At 46.9% G+C, this 24309-nt stretch overlaps 1 protein-coding gene across 5 annotated transcripts in view; it reads left to right on the top strand.

Annotated features, from left to right (window-relative positions):
* The window catches only part of LOC310760735 (maestro heat-like repeat-containing protein family member 2B), a 91878-nt gene extending 72201 nt beyond the window's left edge, over positions 1-19677 (top strand). For 4 of the 5 annotated variants that reach the window (XM_083609831.1, XM_083609834.1, XM_083609833.1 and 1 more), the window contains 8 exons: positions 903-1049; positions 4548-4721; positions 7093-7248; positions 9066-9197; positions 10060-10162; positions 12456-12521; positions 13499-13711; positions 19533-19677. In XM_083609831.1, coding sequence (XP_083465957.1) covers positions 903-1049; positions 4548-4721; positions 7093-7248; positions 9066-9197; positions 10060-10162; positions 12456-12521; positions 13499-13710 — 990 coding nt within the window. In that variant the 3' untranslated portion in view covers position 13711; positions 19533-19677. Of the gene's footprint in view, positions 1-902; positions 1050-4547; positions 4722-7092; positions 7249-9065; positions 9198-10059; positions 10163-12455; positions 12522-13498; positions 13721-19532 lie in introns of all 5 variants that reach the window. The other variant, XM_083609832.1, reaches the window with a different exon arrangement.
* Positions 19678-24309: the final 4632 nt, after the last annotated feature.

Below are 24309 nucleotides of genomic sequence, written 5' to 3' on the forward strand. Positions count from 1 at the left end.
AGGGGTTCTACTCTGAGTAGGACAAGCACTGGCTGTGGTCCAGTGTTTCCAGGAATGGCTCTGTGTTGTCATTGCGTAGGGCAGTAGCAGAGAGAAAACAATAGCAATGAACATTTCTGGTTTGGCAAGAGGAATTGCAAGGACTTCCATAATCGAAAGTATATCTCTCTTCCTGAGAATGAAGAAATCCCAACGAAAGAACAATGGCAAGAAAAACTATGCAGAATTGGCCAAGTTGTCATATAAACTGCGTGACAAGGACAATCATGGCTTCAGGGAAGAATGGGAACTTTTTACAAATGATCTAAAAAGACAACAAAATGATTTGGACTCCTTGGCAGCTTTTGAATAAACATCCGCAAATTTATTAGTTGAATATATGATAGATAAGGCAATGATATGTACAATTTAACAACATGCAGAGAACAATATGTGCAGAGAGGGGAGCTGAGGGAAGTTATTGGGAGGAGGGGGGGTGGGAATAAAAAAGGGGGGCAAATGTAAATGGATATATTGATTGAAAATATGTTTGTTAAAATTGTTTACACACACACACACACACACACACACACACACACTGGTATCTCAGGTTAAGAACTTAATTTGTTCTTGAGGTCCATTCTTAACCTGAAACCGTTCTTAACCTGAGGTACCACTTTAGCTAATTGGGCTTCCCGCTGCCGCCATCACCGCACAATTTCTGTTCTCATCCTGAAGCAAAGTTCTTAACCCAAGGTACTATTCCTGGGTTAGCCGAGTCTGTAACCAGAAGCGTCTGTAACCCAAGGTACCACTCTCTCTCTCTCTATAATAATAATAATAATAAATAATAATAAATAATAGGTATATAAATGCAACTAAATACGGTAAATAACTAAATGAAATTGTCTGTTTATTTGCAGGCGATTCGGGACCCCATGCTAGGAGAAAGGGTGCGTTTGAAATCCATTCTGCCCCTCCTGATGAAGAGAGCAGGAGACCAGCACCTGGGCACCCGCCAGATGGCAATCAAGGGCCTGGCAAATGTTCTCCTCGTGGCTGCAGACAAGGTGAGGCTTTGCTCTTTAAAGGTGGCGTTATTGCAGGGCGCCCGTGCGTCAAAGGCATCAGCTGAGGGTGGCAACATGAGACGGGGCCTTTTCTGCAGTGGCTTCCTGCTCATGGAATGCTTTCCCCAGGGAAGCTCCCCTGGTGCCTAAAGACAGACAACGAAGACGCCAGATGAAAATGTTCCTCTCTAGCTAGGCATTCGGCTGATTAACATCCTATGGCTTTTTTTTAATGTGCTTGTAGAAGGGGGGTTATTGGTTTGCTTTTTGTTTTGCTGTGTATTTTGTGGAATTCAACATCCTGGTCTTCTGATCGTTCTATCTGTGCAAGCTGGATAGTTCCGTTGGTTAGATTGTGGTGCTGATTTCACCAAGGTCGCAGGTTCAAGCGTATGTGTCAGGGACTCAGGAGCAGGAGCACTGGGGAGAGAGGAAATGGAGAGCGAAGGGGAAGAATCCGAGGGCAGCGTAGGGGAGTATGACAGTGGCCCGAGAGATTCCATGAGCTTCTCCAGCGAATCAGAAGATTCCCAGAAGGGGGCGTCTATGGTCAGGGCAAGGGGGGTCCCAGGGGGGGCGCACCAGAAACAAGGAGCCAGAGGGGAACCCCAAAGCAGCAGTGGGGGATTGGGACCAGTTTCCCCACCAGAGCGTAGTGGGGGGGAAGAGTCACATGTGTCAGGGCCAGCGTCTCCTCCAGCGGGGAGAGAGAGTGAGGCAGGGCTGACCACGCCTCCAACGGAGGGGAGGTCAGTTGCAGCTAGCCCCCCCAGAGGGGGAAGCAGTGACAGCAGCAGCAGTGAAACGGTCAGGAGAAAAGTTACCGGCTGGGCGCGCACGCCAAGTTCAAATGTACAGGCGCGGGGAACAGCAGGAGACCCGGATGGGGAACCAGCTCCTAAAGCCCGCCGGAGGGAGGGGGAAGGCTCAGGGGAATCAGCGTCAGAAGAGTCTAGAAAGGGCGAGACCCCAACGGCCAGGCGGAACCAGAGGCGGAAGGAACTGAGGAAGAGGTGGAGCAAGGCTAGAATCTTAAATTGGTGTCAGGGGGGAGGAGACTCAGACGGAGCATCAGCGGTCTGACAGTTGAGACGTAGAGCTGCGCGCTGCGGCTCTGGAAGTGAAACTGAACTTCAAAAAAGACTTTTGTACTTAACAACGAAGCAGCGTTGGTCCTTTGTGAGCTGGGACCTTGGGCAGCTCTGACAGTATGGAACATATTTCTGCATTGCAAGGGGTTGTACTAGACCAGGGGCAGGCAACCTAAGGCCCGGGGGCCGGATGTGGCCCAATCGCCTTCTCAATCCGGCCCGCGGATGGTCCAGGAATCGGCATATTTTTACATGAGTAGAATGTGTCCTTTTATTTAAAATGCATCTCTGGGTTATTTGTGGGGCCTGCCTGGTGTTTTGACATGAGTAGAATTTGTGCTTTTGTTTAAAACACATCTCTGGGTTATTTGTGGGGCAGAGGAATGCGTTCATTTCCCCCCCCCCCAAAAAAAAAATATAGTCCGGGCCACCACATGGACTGAGGGATGGTGGTGTTGGGATACTGCATCAGTCAGGCCCCCAGCTGGCTCCAGCCACCGGCCGGCTGCTGGGCAATCACCAGTCTCCTTTGGAACAGCATCAAACAACAACACGAGCCTCAGATACATTTAGAGACTCGGCACGCTCTATCAGCAAGAGTTAATAAATCTTCTCGCAGCAGAAGTGGCGGACAGAGCCATGTGTAAGCACATTTACAGCATTTATTCAGCATAGTTCAGGGACAAAGGAAAAAACATGTCTGCTTCCCTTCGTCTCCAGCAAGCAGCTAAAAGCAAAAGCAATATACAAACAGAAGTTCCCAGCAAGTACGACACACAGTGGCGTAGCGTGGGTTGTCAGCACCCGGGGCAAGGCAGGTAATTTGCGCCCCCTAACCCGTGGATTTGCGCCCCCTAACCCGTGGATTTGCGCCCCCTTACCCTAACCCCCAGATGTTGCGCCCGGTGCGACCGGCCCCCCCTGCACCCCCCACGCTACGCCACTGACGACACACAACAGTCATGCCTGTTCCCTTTTAAGGTGGAATGGAACTAAATCCTAACAGGTGGACCAGCCCACAGCTGAAAAATGTTGCTGAACCCCTTGCAATGCAGTACAATGCAGTACAATGCAGTACAACCCCTTGCAATGCAGAAATATGTTCCATACTGTCCAGTTATACAGTTCTATGATTCTAATATTTCAGCTTGCCAGACAGAACAATCCTCTTTCTCCCCCTGCTCCTAGCACTATACTGGGGTTTCTCCAGACACGCCCCCAAGCCAATTTGTGGGAAGAAGGGGGGGGGAAGTCCCGTTATGCAAATGGAAGTCCTTGCTGAGGGCTTGAGCTGACGTGGGGAACCCTGCCCTGTATTTCAAACTCTTTATGGAAGGACCAAACGATTCATTAGAGCAGTGGGAGAATTTTATTCAATACAGTGGTACCTCGGGTTAAGAACTTAATTTGTTCCGGAGGTCTGTTCTTAACCTGAAACTGTTCTTAACCTGAAGCACCACTTTAGCTAATGGGGCCTCCCACTGCCGCCACACAATTTCTGTTCTCATCCTGAAGCAAAGTTCTTAACCCGAGGTACTACTTCTGGGTTAGCGGAGTCTGTAACCTGAAGCGTATGTAACCCGAGGTACCACTGTATAAGCTAAGCAAGCTATAGCTTAGGGGTCCCACTCTCTTGGGGGCCCAAAAAAAATTTAAAGGAAAAAAACCTGGATGTACATTTCCAAAATATAAAATAAAAAACAAATAAAATAAAACCTACATACGGTAACAGTGTTTGGTGTTGTGTAGGCTCCTGTGAAATAAGTCATGGCCTGCTAGCCTACTCCCTAAAATATCACTGGTTTGCTCATTTCTATATACAGTGGTACCTCGGGTTAAAAACTTAATTCGTTCTGGAGGTCCGTTCTTAAACTGAAACTGTTCTTAACCTGAAGCACCACTTTAGCTAAAGGGGCCTCCCGCTGCCGCCACGCCACCGGAGCACAATTTCTGTTCTCATCCTGAAGCAAAGTTCTTAACCTGAGGTACTATTTCTGGTTTAGCAGAGTCTGTAATCTGCAGCGTATATAACCTGAAGCGTCTGTAACCCGAGGTACCACTGTACTGCAGGCAAAATCACAGCCGCTCTAAACTAAGCCAAGAGGCAGTTGAGGTTATTGGAGAAGCCACATATGTATTGACTTAGACTTAATTAGACTTCATTTTTTCCCCCAGGCGTATTTACTAAGAATAAATGCTAAAGTGTATCTGTGTGCTTGCTGGTCGATATATTTAATTTGGCCTCGTAAATTATTTCACATAACGGATTATGGATTTTATAGTCCCCCCTCCCCGTTTTTGTTCTGTATAGCATTGCATCCATCATGAAGATAAAATGAGTATTTTGAAAAAGGACTCTTGCCTCTCTGCCATATCATGGGTGCTCATCTAATGTCCTCCCTTCCAGGTGAAACAGCAGAAGAGGACCATTGTGGCTATTTTCCTGGGAACGTTGTACGACGTGAATGTGGTGCTGGAGGGCCTCAAAGCCCTTGCCCTGGTCTTTCCTCACCTGAAAAGGCAGGATGTGGGCTTCATGTTCAAAGACATCTCTACAAAGACCATCACCTACCTGAGTGATGTAAGCCAGTGATAGAACCCCAACCCCACCCTTCAAATTTTCCTGAGATCCGACTTTGTGTTTCAAGTTACCTTCCCATGATGAACATAGGAAACTGCCTTGCAATGAATGCGTCATACTATGGTTCCATCTACTTCAGTGTCGTCTGCACTGACTGGCAGCGACTCTCCGGGGCTTTCAAGCCAAAAGGCTCTCCTAGCCCTGCCTGGAGACACCAATGGGGAATGAACCTAGGACCTTTTGCTTGCGAAGCAGATGTTCTGCCAGTGAGCTACAGCCCTTGCCATTGCTTGCTGCCAGCTCATCTCTGCTATAGGGAAGGGATGCTCTTCAGTGATGTTGTGCAATGGACCCTCCAGGAAGCTGTGGATTGGTCTTGGGTGGTAGTTAAGGGACGCAGGTGGCGATGTGGTCTAAACCACTGAGCCTCTTGGGCGTGCCGATCAGAAGGTCGGCGGTTCGGATCCCCACAACGGGGTGAGCTCCCGTTGCTCTGTCCCAGCTCCTGCCAACCTAGCAGTTCGAAAGTACACCAGTGCAAGTAGATAAATAGGTACCGCTGTGGCAGGAAGGTAAACGGTGTTCCATTGCACCAGAAGCCGTTTAGTCCTGCTGGCCACATGACCCGGAAAGCTGTCGGAGGACAAACGCCGGCTCCCTCGGCCTGAAAGCAAGATGAGCGCCGCAACCCCAGAGTCACCTTTGACTGGACTTAACCGCCCAGGGGTCCTTTACCTTTAAGCATGTGAGCAAATTCACTCAATGCTCTTAAGCCCGTGGTGGCCCAACTCGGCCCTCCAGATGTTTTGGGACTACAATTCCCATCATCCCTGGCCACTGGTTCTATTAGCTAGGGATGATGGGAGTTGTAGTCCCAAAAACATCTGGAGGGCTGAGTTTGGCCACCACCGTCTTAAGCAAACCAGTCTCTCACCCTCCTCTCTCTCACCATCTGCAATATAGGGGAAAGAATAACACTAGCCTGCTTTACAGGGTTGTCGTAAAGGTTACTGAGAACTTTTAAAAAGTGCTTTGAACCGTCAAAAAGTTTGTTTCAGAAATACGAAGGTCTCTGGAGGATTTTTGTCTTTCTTTTCCAAACTTTCCCACTACACCACGGATAGCTAATTTTCTGCAAGCTACTGGAATTAAGAGGTTGAGGATCCTGTCTCCCCAACCATCACTTTCAGATTAAGAGTTTCACATTCTTCCGACTGAGATATGGCTGCCAGTTTGCTAGGGTTACCCCCTAGTTGCCTACTCAACCACTTTGATTGGAAAAATTAGCACTGATACAGGTGACACGTAACACCTATTCCACATTTGTAAGAACTCGATAGTTTAGCACCCACACTTTGGAACTCCCTGCCTCTTGATATAAAGTAGGCATCTTCAGTACAGTTTGCAATTTTTGTTCACAAGCATGAAAATTCACCAGTGGTTTAGTGTACATTTCTCCATTATGCACATTTTTGTATGCATTTCCTCCCCCGTACGTATCCCCTGCCCTTATATTCTTATAGGTACACTTTTTTGTGCCTGGCTGCTAAAAACATTATTATTTAGACAAGCCTACCCAGATGCTTGGATGCAGGTGGCGCTGTGGTCTAAATCACAGAGCCTAGGACTTGCCGATCAGAAGGTCGGCGGTTCAAATCCCTGCGATGGGGTGAGCTCCCGTTGCTCGGTCCCAGCTCCTGCCAACCTATCAGTTCGAAAGCACGTCAAAGTGCAAGTAGATAAATAGGTACCACTCCGGCGGGGAAGGTAAACGGTGTTTCCATGTGCTGCTCTGGTTCGCCAGAAGCAGCTTAGTCATGCTATCCACATGACCCGGAAGCTGTACGCCGGCTCCCTTGGCCAATAAAACGAGATGAGCGCCGCAACCCCAGAGTCGGCTTTGACTGGACCTAACGGTCAGGGGTCCCTTTACCTTTACCTTTTACCCAGATGCTTAAGAAGAGTTTGGATTTGATATCCCGCTTTATCACTACCCGAAGGAGTCTCAAAGCGGCTAACATTCTCCTTTCCCTTCCTCCCCCACAACACACACTCTGTGAGGTGAGTGGGGCTGAGAGACTTCAGAGAAGTGTGACTGGTCCAAGGTCACCCAGCAGTTGCATGTGGAGGAGCGGAGACGCGAACCCGGTTCACCAGATTATGAATCTACCGCTCTTAACCACTACAGCACACTGGCATGAATTTTAACCTGTTTCAGCAGTTTATTTTTGTCTTGATTTTATTGTTTCATCGTTTTGTGAATTGCTTTGCAGTTGCTGATTTCTTTTACAATCATGCAGTGTATACATTTTATGAAATTATAAATAAAGAATGATAATCGGTTGCGGGTTGTTTCTTTTCCTGCCTACAGGTTGAGGCGGAGATTCGCGAGGCATCATTCCATCTCTTTGGCATCCTGGCTGACTTGCCCAAATTCAGATACAGAACTTTCTTTGCCGAGCAAGCGAGGAAGAGTTTGGTGCCGCTTCTGATTCACCAGTGGGACCCCAACCCCAAGGTGTCTGAGGTAAGACCCAGAGCCCCGTCCATCTCATCTGGGTCACTGAATACCAAAGGAATTTGGTATTTGGCTGTTGCCTCCTGGCAAAGTCACATTACAATGGCACATGGTGAGGCCCAAACTAGAGGTGCCTGCATAATTTGATCCCTGAGAGATCTCTCATAATAACTCTCCAGACTGGCACCTCCCAGATCAGTGCAATCCTAAATGTGTCTACGCAGAAGTAAATTTGTCATGCCCAATGTTTATGTTATAGTAATTCTGAGGTCTCATATATAGACCGTATTTTTCGCTCTATAAGACGCGCCAGACCACAAGACGCACCTAGTTTTTGGAGGAGAAAAACAAGAAAAAAAATATTCTGAATCTCAGAAACCAGAACAGCAAAAGGGATCACTGTGCAGTGAAAGCAGCAATGCCTCTTGCTGTTCTGGCTTCTGGGATAGCTGCGCGGCCTGCATTCACTCCATAACACACACACACACATTTCCCCTTACTTTTTAGGAGGGAAAAAGTGAGTCTTATAGAGCAAAAAATACGGTAAATCATATGTCCATAAATTTACAAGGCAAACACATACATAAGTGTGTCTGAAATAGTACAGGAGAGCAATCGTGAAACCATTTTGACTCTCCCAAATTGACCTCAAATATTTCTCTGCAAGGAGGAAGGAAATGGGAAAAGCCTCCGCGTTGTCTCTTTGCTCACAAATCCTGTCTTAAGGGCGTATCTGTGTATGAATAAGGTGAGCCTGTGACCCGGATTCAGAAACTGAGTATTTACCATCACAAAAGAATGGCCAGGATGCCCAAGGTAAAAGCAATCAGTGACCGTTATCGGGTATCCTGGCAGACAGGTTTTCTGCTGTAGGCTGCATGTATGATGTTTTGGGGGGTGGTCTTGAGCTACAGGGGAGGCAATTTTCAAATGTCTATATAAATGCTTGCACACCATTGTTCTAGGTTCCTCTCCTCCCTCCCTGCATGGGGTGAGCGGGGGACCCTGTTGCAACAGTTTAATAAAGATCAGGCTTACTAGCTGCTTTGCTTCTCAATATTCTCTGGTTGGCCTCTGTTCACAGCTGTCAACCGTCCCTTATTTGGCAGGAAACTCCCTTATCCCAGCGCCATTTCCCCCTGCTGTCCCTTACTGATGATGTCCCTTAAATTTCCCGGGTTTCAAAGGAAGCAGCTCCTCTCCCTCCCTTCCTGCCAGCCAGGAAGGGGGGAGGCTCCAACTGTGTTGCTTGGCTGCGTTGCTCACCCAATAAGGAGTCTAAGAACGACTGGGGGGTGGAGCTGGCATGCCTTGTGCCGATCAAATCGGCCACATTGCTGGGGACTCGCCTTTGCTCAGCGCTTCCCAGCGGAGAGGTGACGGTGGTTTTCCTTGCTGCATCCCCTTTGCCAGGTTGCTGCACTGTGGGAACCACCGCTTGAGGCTTTGTTTGGCTGCTGGCTGGGCTTTCTGCCTTTGGCTCGGAGGAGCTCAGAAGTCGAACATACCTGTGCCCGGAAAATCCCTTATTTTGGCTGCTGGTCCCTTATTTTCGAGGCTGCTGGTCCCTTATTTTCAAATCTGTAAGTTGACAGCTATGCCTCTGCTATTTTTCTCCTTCCGATTGAGAACCTACTTAAGGACTCTATATGGGCTCTTAGATACCCCATAAGGGAAAGAGAGCAGTATTTTCCTTCCAACAGTTGGTTTCTGTAAATTATTATTATTTTCCTGCAGTGCATTCACGTCTTTGAAGGAGCCTACTGATAATTCTGGAACTGCACAGTTCTGCTTTCCCCCCGCACCCTCTCTCTTCTTTCTTTCAGGCCTGCAGAGCTGCATTTCTAAATTCGGTGCCATTTTTGGCCAAAGGGAAGTTGAGAGTCCATCTGGAAGAACTGTACACCACCAGCAGTTTGGGGCTCCCAAATTTACGCATGCACATATGCAAGCAGCTGGTGAGAGACAAAGAGATCCCTGAATGAGGAGGCTATCAGTCAGGCACAGGCAAACTTGGCCCTCCAGATGTTTAGGGACTACAACTCCCATCAGTGGTCAGGGATGATGGGAGTTGTAGTCCCAAAACATCTGGAGGGCCGAGTTTTCCTAGGCCTGCTATAAGTGCAGTGTCCTTGTGGCAGGAAGGCGGCAGTGAAGGAGAAATCATAGAAGAGTTGCTGAGTTGGAAGGGACCCCGCGGGGTCATCTAGCTCAACCCCCCTGCGATGCATGAATCCTGCCCACAGCTGTCCCTGGGTGGGCTCGAACCCCCAACCGTATGGTTAAAAGCCTTAGCGCTGAATTGTCACAGCTTTATTCTGCAACAGAGCTGCCCGCGAGGGGACATGCTTCTCTGGTCCCTAAGAGTAGAGGAGGCCTCAAGAGTTCAGAAACTGGCCACTCCACACCCAATATTACGGAGGGGTGGGGACAGGGAAGAGATGGGAAATGCCTGTTGATTTTGTTTGTATATTTAATTTCTATAAAACGCACAGCACGGTGTTTGGTCAAAAGGAAAATTTGTCACAAAAGGCACTACAGTGTGATCTATCAGCTTTTAAAATTAAAATTAAAATTATTCATACCCTGCCCAGCTGGCTGGGCTTCCCCAGCCACTCTGGGCGGCTTCCAACAAAATATTAAAATACCATAATACATCAAACATTAAAAGCTTCCCTAAACAGGAAATTAAAATCAAAATCAAAATCAAAAAAAGAGAGAGTCATTTTTTGGTATCACTATTGCCTCTTTTTATTTTATTTATCTTTTTTTTTGGCAGCCAAGGAAGCTAATGAGCATGTTGTGTTTGGTCAATGTCAGGTAAACAGCCACCCAGCGATGAGGAGGGAGCTCTTGAAAAAGACCAAAGCCTATTTCCAAAGCAGGTGGGAAGAGATCCAGATCAGAGCCCTTGAGTTGTCAGGTGAGAGGCCAGGCCGCCAGGGGCTGATGGGAGACGTAGTTTTCTCTGTCCGCCTGTGAACATGAGTTGTAGATCTTTGCATGAGAACGTCAGTGTTTCATGTGAATGGTCCATGGTGTAATGTAATTATGTTTAAGTTTTTAAATGCAAATCACTTGGAGACCTTTCAGATAGCCAGCTACTAATAAGTCTAATAATTGATTGCTTGATTGATTGATTGATTTGATTGATTGATTAATAATAATAATAATAAATTTTATTTATATCCCGCCCTCCCCAGCCGAAGCCGGGCTCAGGGCAGCTAACAACAATCAAGTAATCAAACAATCAAATAAACCATCATTCTAAAAATATTTCATTATAAAAATTAAATTAAAATCAAGTTGAAGGCAACCATTAAGCAAAACTCTGTGCAGGTTGCCAGAGGAGGGAGTCAGGCTGCGCCCTGACCAAAGGCCTGGTGGAACAACTCTGTCTTGCAGGCCCTGCGGAAAGATGTCAGGTCCCGCAGGGCCCTAGTCTCTTGTGACAGAGCATTCCACCAGACTGGAGCCGCAGCCGAGAAGGCCCTGGCTCTAGTTGAGGCCAGCCTAACCTCTCTGAGGCCTGGGACCTTCAGGATGTTTTTATTTGCAGACCGTAGGTTTCTTTGTGGGGCATACCAGGAGAGGCGGTCCCGTAGGTACGAGGGTCCTAAGCCGTATAGGGCTTTAAAGGTTAAAACCAGCACCTTAAACCTGATCCTGTACTCCACCGGGAGCCAGTGCAGCTGGTATAGTACCGGATGAATGTGGTCTCGCAGCGAAGACCCCATAAGGAGTCTCGCCGCGGCATTCTGCACCCGCTGGAGTTTCTGGGTCAGTCTCAAGGGCAGCCCCACGTAGAGCGAGTTACAATAATCCAGTCTGGAGGTGACCGTTGTGTGGATCACAGTGGCTAGGTCAGGGCGAGAGAGATAAGGGGCCAACTGCTTAGCTTGGCGGAGATGAAAAAATGCCGCCTTTGTTATAGCTGTAATCTGCACCTCCATAAAACATCTGCAAGGCACCAGGTTAGATATTATTGTTCTAGTCATATTGATGTATGCACACAGAGACACACACACATGGGAGAGAGAGGAAATAAGTTTCAGCAGACATAAAATCTTCATGAAAATTGGTGGTTATTGTTAAATATTTAAAGTATTTCATTTGCACCTTCCCCCTTAGACGGAGTTTACAGGAGGGTCTTCATCAGATTTACAGTATGACAAGTCCAGGAATTTCACACTCATGTTACACTATTATACCACTTTGCGTTTTTTTAAGAATATTTTATGATTTTCAGTTTTATACATTTCAATCACTTTACAATCATTTTAACAGTTCAAAACTTCATTTCCTTCCCCCTCTTTCTGCAGTTCCTTAAATTTATTTTTAATATTTTCTGCATTTGCAAATTAAATCAATTTGCTCGTATATTCATCTCCTTTAAATACATACTCTTATAAAACTGCAGGTTATTGCAATTATGCTGCCAATGTTCTTATCTGTCTACAGTTTGTAAATATTCAGTCAATCATTTCCATTCTTTTATGAAAAAGTTTGTTATCTTGATTTCTTATTTTCCGGTAAGTTTCACTATTATACCACTTTGGGCCCCCCAACCACAAAGAATTCTGGGAAGTGTAGTTTGGGACCCCTGCTCCCCTTCTGGAACTACAATTCCCATAGTTCCATGGAAAGGGCTATTGAATGTTAAACCACTCTCAATTTTACCCATGGACTGCCATCTGTCCAGATTTTAATTTGCTCTGAACTAATTTTAAGATGTATTTTAATTAACTGACTGCCTGTTTTCATGTTCTTATGTTCTTTGTACAGCGGACGCTTGGGTTGCGAACGTGATCCGTGCGGGAGGCACGTTCGCAACCCGCAGCATCCGCAACCTGTAGCGCCGCGTCTGCGCATGCGCAGGTTGCGATTTGACACTTCTGCGCATGCGCAAAGCGCGGTTTAGTGCTTCTGCGCATGCACAAGCGCTGAAACCCAGAAGTAACCCGTTCCGGTACTTCCGGGTTTCGGCGCGTCCGTAACCCAAAAACATACAACCTGAAGCATCTGTAACCCGAGGTATGACTGTATACTGTGTTAGTTTTATGATGTTAGCGCCTTGAGCCCGGCTCTGACCAGGGAGGGCAGGGTACAAATAAAAAAATATTATTGTTTTTATTATTATTAAACCGCTCGGGGGATTTTATAGCTAAGATGGCATCAGATACCTGACCTATACTTGTTTGACTTCTTTCCTCCAGGAGTTATTCTGGACTGCATGCTGCTCACAGAGCTAGACGAAACTTTGCGGCTGCTGCTGCTGGCCTGTAAGTCATTCAAACGTCACCTCCATAGGGTTTCCAAGGAGGGCAGCCCAGCTCGGCTTGTGAGACCTGCTCAAGGATGCTTCTCCTGTTTCTCCCTTCCATTGTAGGGGTTTTCTAACAATGCAAGTAGCGAATTGCACAGAAAATATGCCGGAATGCTAAGGATGGTAGGAGAGGATATATTGATTCAAAATTATCCTTCCTTCACTCACGCTAGAGAATCATGTAGCAGAGCACATCCCCCCCTCTCTCTTTTGATAACATTTTATTAATTTTCCAAAAATAACAAAATAAAAAACAATAATAATATTCACATCCAGAATATAGAAGCAAGAGTCTTTCAAATCATCGTATGATCCCTGAAGGCAGGCTTCAGCTTATAGTTACATAGTGTGAGTTTATCCCATATGGGGACTGAGCCCACGTGCTGCTGGCTGAGAGCCAGCAGACAGCAAAATACATTAAGAGAACAGCATCAAGAGAACAAAATGGTGATTGGTTGCAGCCGCGAGCAGGAGCTTTTCAGCGGCGATTGGGTGGGTGATTGGTGGCTGCGGCAAGGGCTGCTTAGGATTGGCTGCTGTTGACATTTCCATTCCATCTTAAGAAACAGGCACGTGGAATTGTTGCATGTCACATGTCTGTTTACATTCCAGCACAGTATGCTGGGAACTTCCGTTTGTGTATAGCTTTTGCTTTTGCTGTTCTCTCTGAGATGACATGAGAGAGAGACGACATGTCTCTTTTTTCTGATTTATGATTAATAAATCTGTAGGTATAGTATGACTTCACAAGCCTCACGCCTATTCTGTGTGTGCAGTACCGCCGACCTTCTGATCGGCAAGTCCTAGGCTCTGTGGTTTAACCCACAGCGCCACCTGCGTCCCTTACAGTAGTGGTAGTCAGGTTCTATTGGCATATCTGCTCTTGTAACTTGAAGAGTTGGTTCCCTGACACATCTGCCCCTCCTGTTTCAGCGCTCGATAAGCTTGAGGAGGCGCCCAGCCATGGCGTTCAAGTGGCAGCTTCTGAGGTGACTGCCTGCCTGCTCAAGAAGTGGGGCGGAGATCTGCTGAGGAGGAAAGTTGCCAGCCGAAGCAGGAGCAGCATCACCCAAAGGTCTGCCCCCATGTGGGTGCAACCCAGCACCATCATGGAAGTCGCTTCCGTCCAAGAACTCTACGAGTGAGGTTGGTGCCGTAAGTACCTCTCGCAGCGTGTAGAGAACCACCTTTCAATTCACGCACGGGAAGTTTGCATTGGGATTCGGAATTTGCAGAGATCAAATTCCTTGAGCATCCGTCTTTGTTTTTTTTTAAAAGATATTTATTAAAGTTTTACAAAAACATAAGTTTACAAAATGAAAAAAGGTCATATAAAAAGGAAAAGATACAAAAAAAAGAACATAGAAAAATACATGAAAAAGAAAAAAAAGAATAAAAGTACAAAATACAAAAGACAAATAGCTAAAAAAGAATTAAAAACAAATCCGTTTTTTGAAACTTTGAACTCATTAACTTATTTCTTTGGCCTCCTCACACCTCCCCTTTTTGTATTCCCATTTAAATAATCAAATCAGCAAATCCTTACCCTCTTTCGTTTATCTTAACTCTGTATCTTAACATATTATAACTCTATATTTTCATCCATTATCAATTCATTTTTGCATATTCTTATTAACTTTGTTGCTAATGCCACTTATTTTCAATCCAACATCATTTTAACATTCATTAATTTTACAGTATTTCTGAAGATAGTCTTTAAATTTCTTCCAGTCTTCTTCCACCAACTCTTCTCCCAGGTCTCGGATTCTGCCAGTCATTTCCGCCAATTCCATATAATCCGTCACCTTCATCTGCCACTCTTCCAGGGTGGGTAGCTCTTGTGTCTTCCAATACTTTGCAATCAGTATTCTTGCTGCTGTTGTTGCATACATAAAAAAAGTTCTATCCTTCTTTGGCACCAATTGGCCGACTATACCCAGGAGAAAGGCCTCTGGTTTCTTCAGGAAGGTATATTTAAATACCTTTTTCATTTCATTATAGATCATCTCCCAGAAAGCCTTAATCTTTGGGCACGTCCACCAAAGGTGAAAGAATGTACCTTCATTTTCTTTACATTTCCAACATTTATTATCGGGCAAATGATATATTTTTACAAGCTTGACTGGTGTCATGTACCACCTGTATATCATTTTCATAATATTCTCTCTTAAGGCGTTACATGCCGTAAATTTCATACCGGTGGTCCACAACTGTTCCCAGTCAGCAAACATAATGTTATAACCAATATCTTGTGCCCATTTAATCATAGCAGATTTAACCGTTTCATCCTGCGTATTCCATTTTAGCAGCAAGTTATACATTCTTGAAAGTATCTTAGTTTTGGGATCTAACAGTTCTGTTTCCAATTTTGATTTTTCCACCTGGAAGCTGTCCGTCTTTGGAAGCAAGAAAGCAGGGGAGAGAGGAAGGGGCAATGCAATTGTTGTTTCAAGATTAGTTTGATAGTTTTAAAAATCGTCTAGAATCATCCTCTAGATACCATTAAGTTGTTCTTGTTGATGATGATTTATTTATACCCCACCCATCTGGCTGTGTTTTCCCAGCCGCTGTAGGGATGCGGGTGGCGCTGTGGTCTAAACCACTGAGCCTCTTGGGCTTGCAGATCAGAAGGTCGGCGGTTCAAATCCTTGCGACAGGGTGAGCTCCCGTTGCTCTGTCCCAGCTCCTGCCAACCTAGCAGTTCTAAGCACACCAGTGCAAGTAGATAAATAGGTACTACTGTGGCGGGAAGGTAAATGGTGTTTCCGTGCACTCTGGTTTCCATCACGGTGTTCCGTGGCGCCAGAAGTGGCTTAGTCCTGCTGGCCACATGACCCGGAAAGCTGTCTGTGGACAAACACCAGCTCCCTCGGCTTGAATAGCGAGATGAGCACTGCAACCCCATAGTTGCCTTTGACTGGACTTAACCAGGGGTCCTTTACCTTTACCCCAGCCACTCTTGATCCAGAAGGGATAGGCTATACCAAGCATCTTCAACATCTCTCCAATGAAAATAGGGACGTCCTGTTTATTATTAATAATAATAACAATAACAATACCCTGCTCATCTTATTGGGTTGCCCCAGCCACTCCGGGCAGCTTTCAACATACAGTGGTGCCTCGCAAGACGAAATTAATTCATTCCGCGAATTTTTCCGTCTAGCGAATTTTTCGCCTTGTGAAGCACGAAATCCCATAGGAATGCATTGAAAATTAATTAATGCGTTCCTATGGTCAGAAAAAGTCCAAACAAAGCCAAATTTGGTACAACAAGAGTTTATTAAGTGCTCTTTAAAGTCACACATACTGTAAAGAGCATTTCAAAATTCAAACCCAGAAATTTTTTTTAAAAACAGCAGAGTGGCCCAATGGTCACAGAAAATCATAAAAATGCAGGGGGGGGGGGAAAGCAAGCTTCCAGATTCTTGCAAACCCCTCCCCAACTGTTCCCCCAGCCACCCAGCACACAGAAATTCAAATCCAGAATTTTTTTAAAAAACAGCAGAGTGCCACAATGGTCACAGAAAATCATAAAAATGCAGAAAAAAACACACAAGCTTCCAGATTCTTGCAAACCCCTCCCCAACTGTTCCCCCAGCCACCCAGCACACAGAAATTCAAATCCAGAATTTTTTTAAAAAACAGCAGAGTGCCACAATGGTCACAGAAAATCATAAAAATGCAGAAAAAAACACACAAGCTTCCAGATTCTTGCAAACCCCTCCCCAACACCAAGTCCTTGAATTCCAAACACCCCAACCCAAAATCCAAAACCCCCCAAAAAAGTTTTAAAAGCTTAACTTACCAAATGGCTGCAAAAGAAGTTTTGGAAAAGCTTCAAAAATCAAACCTCAAAAAATTAAAAACCTCAAAAAAGGCTACTATGTACACTGCGTTCTATGAGTTGCTCCTCAAAGTCAAGTCGCAACTGTATTAATGGTGTTAAGAAAAAGGAAACAAACTTGCAAGACGTTTTTGTCTTGCGAAGCAAGCCCATAGGGAAATTCGTCTTGCGAAGCAGCTCATAAAACGGAAAACCCTTTCGTCTAGCGAGTTTTCCGTCTTGTGAGGCATTCGTCTTGCGGGGCACCACTGTATTTAAAAACATAGCAAAACATTAGACATTAGAAAAACTATACAAGGCTGCCTTCAGATGTTTCGGGGGTCAGTTAACTCCATACCCTCCAACTTTTCTCCAATGAAAACAGGGACGTCCTAAGGAAAAGTGGGACATTCCGGGTTCAAATCAGAAACCGGGACAGTAAATCCAAAACTGTCGCTGAAAAATAGGGAACCCTGGAGGATCTGAATGTGGTGCCATCCATTTATAGAGCTCCCTTTGCCCCTGACTGTTTGCCATGCTGTCTGAGACTGACGGAGTCTTATCATTTGGCATCGGATGTGGGAGAGGGAAAGAGAGATTGGGGTGGTAGGTAGAGAGGACTTTTAAGGGAGAATCAGTGGGTTTGTGGGAGGGTGCACAACCTTGCCATCTGAACATATAATTATATATATATATATATATATATATATATATATATATATATATAATATACCCCACCCATCTGGCTGAGTTTCCCCAGCCACTCTGGGCAGCTCCCAATCAAATGTTAAAAACAGTACAGCATTAAATATTAAAAACTTCCCTAAACAGGGCTGCCTTCAGATGTCTTTTAAAGATAGGATAGCTGCTTATTTCCTTCACATCTGAAGGGAGGGCATTCCACAGGGCGGGCGCCACTACCGAGAAGGCCCTCTGTCTGGTTCCCTGTAACCTCACTTCTCGCAATGAGGGAACTGCCAGAAGGCTCTTGGCGCTGGATCTCAGTGTCCGGGCTGAACGATGGGGGTGGAGACGCTCCTTCAGGTATACTGGACCGAGGCCATTTAGGGCTTTAAAGGTCAGCACCAACACTTGAATTGTGCTCGGAAACGTACTGGGAGCCAGTGTAGGTCTTTCAAGACTGGTGTTATGTGGTCCCGGCAGCCGCTCCCAGTCACCAGTCTAGCTGCCACATTCTGGATTAATTGTAGTTTCCGGGTCACCTTCAAAGGTAGCCCCACGTAGAGCACATTGCAGTAGTCCAAGCAGGAGATAACCAGAGCATGCACCACTCTGGCGAGACAGTCTGTGGGCAGGGAGGGTCTTAGCCTGCGTACCAGATGGAGCTGATAGACAGCCGCCCTGGGCACAGAATTAACCTGTGCCTCCATGGACAGCTGTGAGTCCAAAATGACTCGCAGGCTACACACCTGGTCCTTCATAAATGATAAGTTGCATGTTCTCCTTTTCCATTCTGTGTCAATACATGAGCTTTGTATCAAATCAAAGTGTCTCATAAACACGAAGGAAATGTTGTTTTAAAGCTGGTGCATGATTTTATTTATTTATTTTTTTGTCACATAACATGCTGTTCTGCCCTAAGAAGGCCTGGGCAAAATGAAGCTGTAGACTGAAATAAGAATGGGGAAGAAAAGCAATTTGATTCACAATGAAAGGCAAATATTCCCAATTTGCACTTTCTGAAACAAGACGCTGTCAGGGCTACCCTAGGTCCCAGCTCACAAAGGACCAACGCTGCTTCGTTGTTAAGTATAAAAGCCTTTATTGAAGTTCAGTTTCACTTCCAGAGCCGCAGCGCGCAGCCCCACGTCTAAAGTGTCAGACCACTGATGCTCCGTCTGAGTCTCCTCCCCCTTTACACCAATTTAAGAGTCTAGCCTTGCTCCACCTTCTCCGCTGCTCCTTCCTCCTCTGGGTCCGCCTGCCCGCCGGGGTTCCGCCCTTTCTAGCCTCTTCTCCCGCTGATTCCCCTGAGCCTTCTCCCTCCCTCCGGCGGGCTTTAGGAGCTGGTTCCCCATCCGGGTCTCCTGCTGTTCCGCCCGCCTGCACATTTGAACTTGGCGCGCGCGCCCAGCCAGCAACTTTCCTCCTGACCGTTCCACTGCTGCTGTCACTGCTTCCCCCATCGGGGGGGCTAGCTGCAACTGACCTCCCCTCCGTTGGAGGCGTGGTCAGCCCTGACTCCCTCTCTGGAGGAGACACTGCTCCTGACACATGTGACTCCTCCCCCCCACTACGCTCTGGTGGGGAAACTGGTCCTGATCCTCCACTGCTGCTTTGGGGTTCCCCTCTGGCTCCTTGTTTCTGGTGCGTCCCCCCTGGGACCCCCCTTGCCCTGACCATCGGCGCCCCCTTCTGGGAATCTTCTGATTCGCTGGAGAAGCTCATGGAATCTCTCGGGCCACTGTCATACTCCCCTACGCTGCCCTCGGATTCTTCCCCTTCGCTCTCCCAATCCTCTCTCCCCAGTGCTCCTGCTCCTGATTCCCTGACAGACGCGAACCAAAATCTCAGCCATCTTTTGAAATTCAAACCTCCATGGATTTTGCTATGTGGTTCTCCTGCCAAGTGATGTGCACCAAAATGTTCATAAGAGTGCGCAGGGGGGGGATGCATTTCATGCTCGCAGAAAGTTTTTGAATCATAGCTTCTCGGTGGATTAGTGATGGCTGACCTGTAGACAGGTGGCGCTGTGCCTTAAACCACAGAGCCTAGGGCTTGCCGATCAGAAGGTCAGCGGTTCGGATCCCTGTGACGGGGTGAGCTCCCATTCCTTGGTCCCTGCTCCTGCCAACCTAGCAGTTCGAAAGCACATAAAAGTGCAAGTAGATAAATAGGTACCGCTCCAGCGGGAAGGTAAACGGCGTTTCTGTGCGCTGCTCTGGTTTGCCAGAAGCGGCTTAGTCATGCTGGCCACATGACCCGGAAGCTGTACGCCGGCTCCCTCGGCCAGTAAAGCGAGATGAGCGCCGCAGCCCCAGAGTCGGTCACGACTGGACCTAATGGTCAGGGGTTCCTTTACCTTTATCTAACCTGCAGACACGATTGGCTTGTCATCTTGAGATTTTAAGAAAATGACAACCTGTTGGTCTCTGTGCAATAGTATTTTCTCTCTGTTCCCAGGCCATCTGGAGTGACAAAAGTCCCTGCCACTCACAAGAGAAGGACCAGATTTGGCCCACAGCAGGAGAAGAGACCTCATCACCCCTCCAAGAGCGAATGGCTCTCAGCATTATTTGGATCAATATATTCCTCACTGTTGTAGTTCTGTTGCCTCTCTGCCTTACTCCTTTCTCAAAATAAACAAGCAAAAGTACTTCTAGAAATCTCCCACTCTGCGTGTCGGCAAATGAGCTGTGGACAGGTTCGAAGACATGAGCGTCAAGATATGCCAGTAGCAATATCTGTGGAGAGGTGAGTTTTGCTGAAGAGTCTGTTCAAAAAGTGAGTGCTGTGTTGAAAGGGCAAACCACCCTTTCAGGCCAGAAATTGCCATCCAATCTTCTTTCGGAGGTGATGGGAGATGGAGGGGCTGAAGATGATATTGTAGAGCAGACATGAAAAACCTCTTCCAGTCCACAGGTCACATGCGAGTCCCAATTTAGCCCTTGTGGCTGTTTCCCCCAAGCCACCTGCCCCACACCTGACACCATATGTTCCCCCTTTGGCTGGGATCATATGACGTTAGGTGTGGTACAAATGAAAGCACAGCTACTGTAGCCTTATTGGAGCTCACCGGTTGGGTCTGCATTGCTCCCAGGAGGGAGGGAGGAAGTCAAATGACACCGAGGTTGATTCAAAGAAAGAGTTTATTCTGCTCTCCGGATAGCAGAAGGCACTTGTGTGGTCAGTCCACAGCAAGTCCAAAGAAATGAGAAATTTCATGCAGTATATATATCCTCCAGGCACCCTCTCCCCCTTCCCCAGAAATCCAAGCACGTCAGCTTGTGCACGCAGGTTGACATCACAGATGTTCCTGCTCCGGCACTCTTAACCATAAAAGGGTTTTCCTTCCTGTACTCCTGACCATAAAAGGGTATTCCTGTTCCTATATTCTTATCTTGGAGTAAGACGGTCTCCTGGCGCTGTTCCCGGACTAGGTCTGTGCGTCAGAGTGTGGTCAGGATGCAAGATACGACCTAGACGTGTCATCCCTGTTCTACTGGAACAGCCAAGGTCATCCTTGCCGTCACGAACTGATAAAGGAGAGGGCTCTGAGCACTTGTTTATACAGCCGGGTTTTTGTTTATACATTGACTCAGAGCTCAAGTTAATGGATTTTAGGTAAGGAAAAATAGGGATTTTGGTGCCCGTTTCAAACTGCCTGCACAGTCAGTTTGGGGTTTGGGAAACCCATTCCTTCACTACAGAGTAAAAATTGGCAGGCAGAAAGTACACTCCTGGTTTTTCCTTGACAATCGAAGCTTGTGTTTGGTGCCTTTTAAATTTGTAGGCTCTGCTGGGACTGCATCCATTCTGGAGGTTCTCCATGTCGGATCCAGTCTCTGCAGAACGTGGGGTTTTCTGACAGGCCCTCATTCCACACAAGCCTTCTGAGAAGGGCAAAGCACCCACAAGACGTAACACAATAAGAATATTATCTATAATACAATTTAGAATGTTATCAGGATCATACTGTGATCCCTGATTGGCTGGGAAAGAGGAAGGAGATCCACCCAGGAAATAAAAGTGGGGCAAAAAGCTGCAGGTGAAACAATAGTTGACAGCAACACATAGCCTTGAAGGAATGTGGTTGTTAAGGGATTCCCTTCCACGCACACCAGGAAATATCCCCCTGCCTCTTCTCAAAAGCTCTAATTGCTACTCTAATTAAACTAGGCAAACGTTAGTAGACTACTGCCTATTAATGGTCTTCTTCTGCATGCAAAGACAGGCTCCTGTGGATTGAAGATACAAGACCAATAGGGACGTCAGTGATCAATAAGGTGGTTTCTGCATTGAAATATACTCAGAGTCGAGAGTAGATTTCATGCTCTTTATTCAGCTCATAGTGGTGAGGAGGAATGGAAGTTCTCCCAGAATGTCTGCTTTATATACATTATTTACACAATGGGCCCCACGTGATTGGCTAATTCTGGGATTCTCCTGTAGGCCAATCAGGTTGCGGATTCACTTCCACCTGGAGCTGGATTGGGTGGCTCCTGTGGACCAATCAGAATGCTGCATTCTGGATCCTATTGTTCTAGGACCAATCAGACTGCTGCATTCTGGATCCGATTGTTCTAGGACCAATCAGACTGCTGCATTTTGGATCCTATTGTTCTAGGACCAATCAGACTGCTGCATTCTGAATCCTATTGTTCTAGGACCAATCAGACGGCTGCATTCTGGATCCTATTGTTTTAGGACCAATCAGACGGCTGCATTCTGGATCCTATTGCTCTAGGACTAGTCAGACTGCTGCATTCTGGATCCTATTGTTCTAGGACCAATCAGACTGCTGCATTCTGGATCCTATTGCTCTAGGACCAGTCAGACTGCTGCATTCTGGATCCTATTGCTCTAGGACCAGTCAGACTGCTGCATTCTGGATCCTATTGTTCTAGGACCAATCAGACTGCTGCATTTTGGATCCTATTCAACTCAGTACATAACATGCATGTTTTGTAGACGGAAGTGAGGGGCAGATGGGGCTTGTCAACCTGGGAAGGGAGCCGACTTAGGAGAAGGAAAAATCTGATCCTAAACATCCGCTGCCTTGAAGCATATCTTCAGGAGAAGGAAAGGTTTTGGAGTAAACCATACCAAAATCCAGAGTGGAGTTCCAAAGACCGTTGGATGGCTCCTTGTACGCCTCCTTCCGGCAACTCCTGAAGCCCAGCTAGTGTCAAACGTCTTGCCCTGCTTTCGTTTGGACCCCATCAGCGAGGCCGAGAGGGGGGTCTTGTCATCTGGGCAGCCCTGAGGTTTGTGCCCCGAGGAGGTCACTTCAGTGCTGCTAAACACAGCAGTTTGACTTCACCCCTGGAAGCAAACTCCATTGCCTCTTGTGGCAGGCGGTTGCCAGCCTATTAATGTGTCACAAGAGCCAGGAGAGGGCAGCAGTGCTCTTACTAACCTGGAACGAATCCCTTCCCTGCCTTCTGTTCCCCTGAAAGGGGCCTATCTGAGCCAAGAAGTTTTCACAGAGCTGCCATTTAAAAATTTTTGCAATTAGTGAGTGGAATGTGGCCTGCACAGCATTAGCAAAAGTTGCTAAGGGGCTAAGCACCATTAAACTCCAAAGGTCTTACCTTTGAGTAGATTGTACAGCATTGCGCTGTTAGACCTTTGCCTCCAAGTAAGTCCAGGAGGGACGCGGGTGGCGCTGTGGGTTAAACCACAGAGCCTAGGACTTGCCGATCAGAAGGTCAGCGGTTCGAATCCCCACGACGGGGTGAGCTCCCGTTGCTCAGTCCCTGCTCCTGCCAACCTAGCAGTTCGAAAGCACGTCAAAGTGCAAGTAGATAAAGAGGTACCGCTCCGGCGGGAAGGTAAATGGCGTTTCCATGCGCTGCTCTGGTTCACCAGAAGTGGCTTAGTCATGCTGGCCACATGACCCAGAAGCTGTACGCCAGCTCCCTCGGCCAGTAAAGCAAGATGAGCGCCGCAACCCCAGAGTCGGTCACGACTGGACCTTATGGTCAGGGGTCCCTTTACCTTTAAGTCCAGGAGTGCAGGGAATCCATTATCCTAAATATGTCACTAGTCACTTCCCTTCTCCAAGGGCCGAAGCTTGTGTGGTCAAAACTGCACCATTCACCCGCAAGAGAGAAATGATAGAAAACTCAGAGAAACCCAGCCATTCGCAGTAGTACATAAAATATTCAGGAGCCGGGGAAATCCACCAAAGAGCAAGCAAACCCCCAACAGCCCAACCAGGAATGAGCATGCTCAGTGGCCAACGATTGCTGAAAAGATAGTCGGAAAACCACAGAGGAGAGGGAACGGAATGGAGTCGCCTGGAAATGGGCATAGCTGAGTGGCTGGCTGGAACCAGAGCCCTCCATGCTGTATTCATTTGAGTTCAGGTCCCACTTTTCTGTCTATGAATCCATTTTTCAGGCAGAGAATGTCATTGCTTATGAAACCAAGACACCAACTCTCAGTCGGGCTGATGAAACTTCAATGTTTGTACTGATTGACAGTTCAGTGGGGAACAAAAAACCAGGGGAGAGGGGGAATGGAATGGAGTGCCCTGGAAGGGTAACAGGGTGCCAGCCAGCCACACAATATTGTTGCGCACTTGTACAAAATTAACCTTTTACTGAGGCAGCGCCTACCCTCAGAACTCCCTGCCAATTGACATAAGGAAGGTGCCTTTGCTATATTCTTTTCAGCACCTGCTTAAAACACTTTTGTTTAGGCAAGGCTATCCAGGCATGCAAGCTGCGGGTGGCGCTGTGGTCTAAACCACAGAGCCTAGGGCTTGCCGATCAGAAGGTCGGCAGTTCAAATCCCCGGGACGAGGTGAGCTCCCATTGTACGGTCCCTACTCCTGCCAACCTAGCAGTTCGAAAGCACACCTGTGCAAGTAGATAAATAGGTACCACTCTGGCGGGAAGGTAAAATATTTCCGTGTGCTGCTGTGGTTCGCCAGAAGTGGCTTAGTCATGCTGGCCACATGACCCAGAAAAACTGTCTGCAGACAAACGCCGGCTCCCTCAGCCAGTAAAGTGAGATGAGCGCCACAACCCCAGAGTCGTCCGCGACTGGACTTAACGGTCAGGGGACCCTTTACCTTTACCTTTGTCCAGGCATGCAGATGTTGGCGTGTTTTAATCTCTCTTTAGTTTTAATTGTTTTTACTTGGGTGTGTTTTTAATTATTTATTAAATATTTCTTGGTTTACAAAAGTATGTGCAATGTCTCTTTTTTCGAGTTGCATTTTCTACAGACC

The sequence above is a fragment of the Podarcis filfolensis genome, assembly GCF_964270895.1.
Source record: "Podarcis filfolensis genome assembly, chromosome: 1".
NCBI lineage: Eukaryota > Metazoa > Chordata > Lepidosauria > Squamata > Lacertidae > Podarcis > Podarcis filfolensis.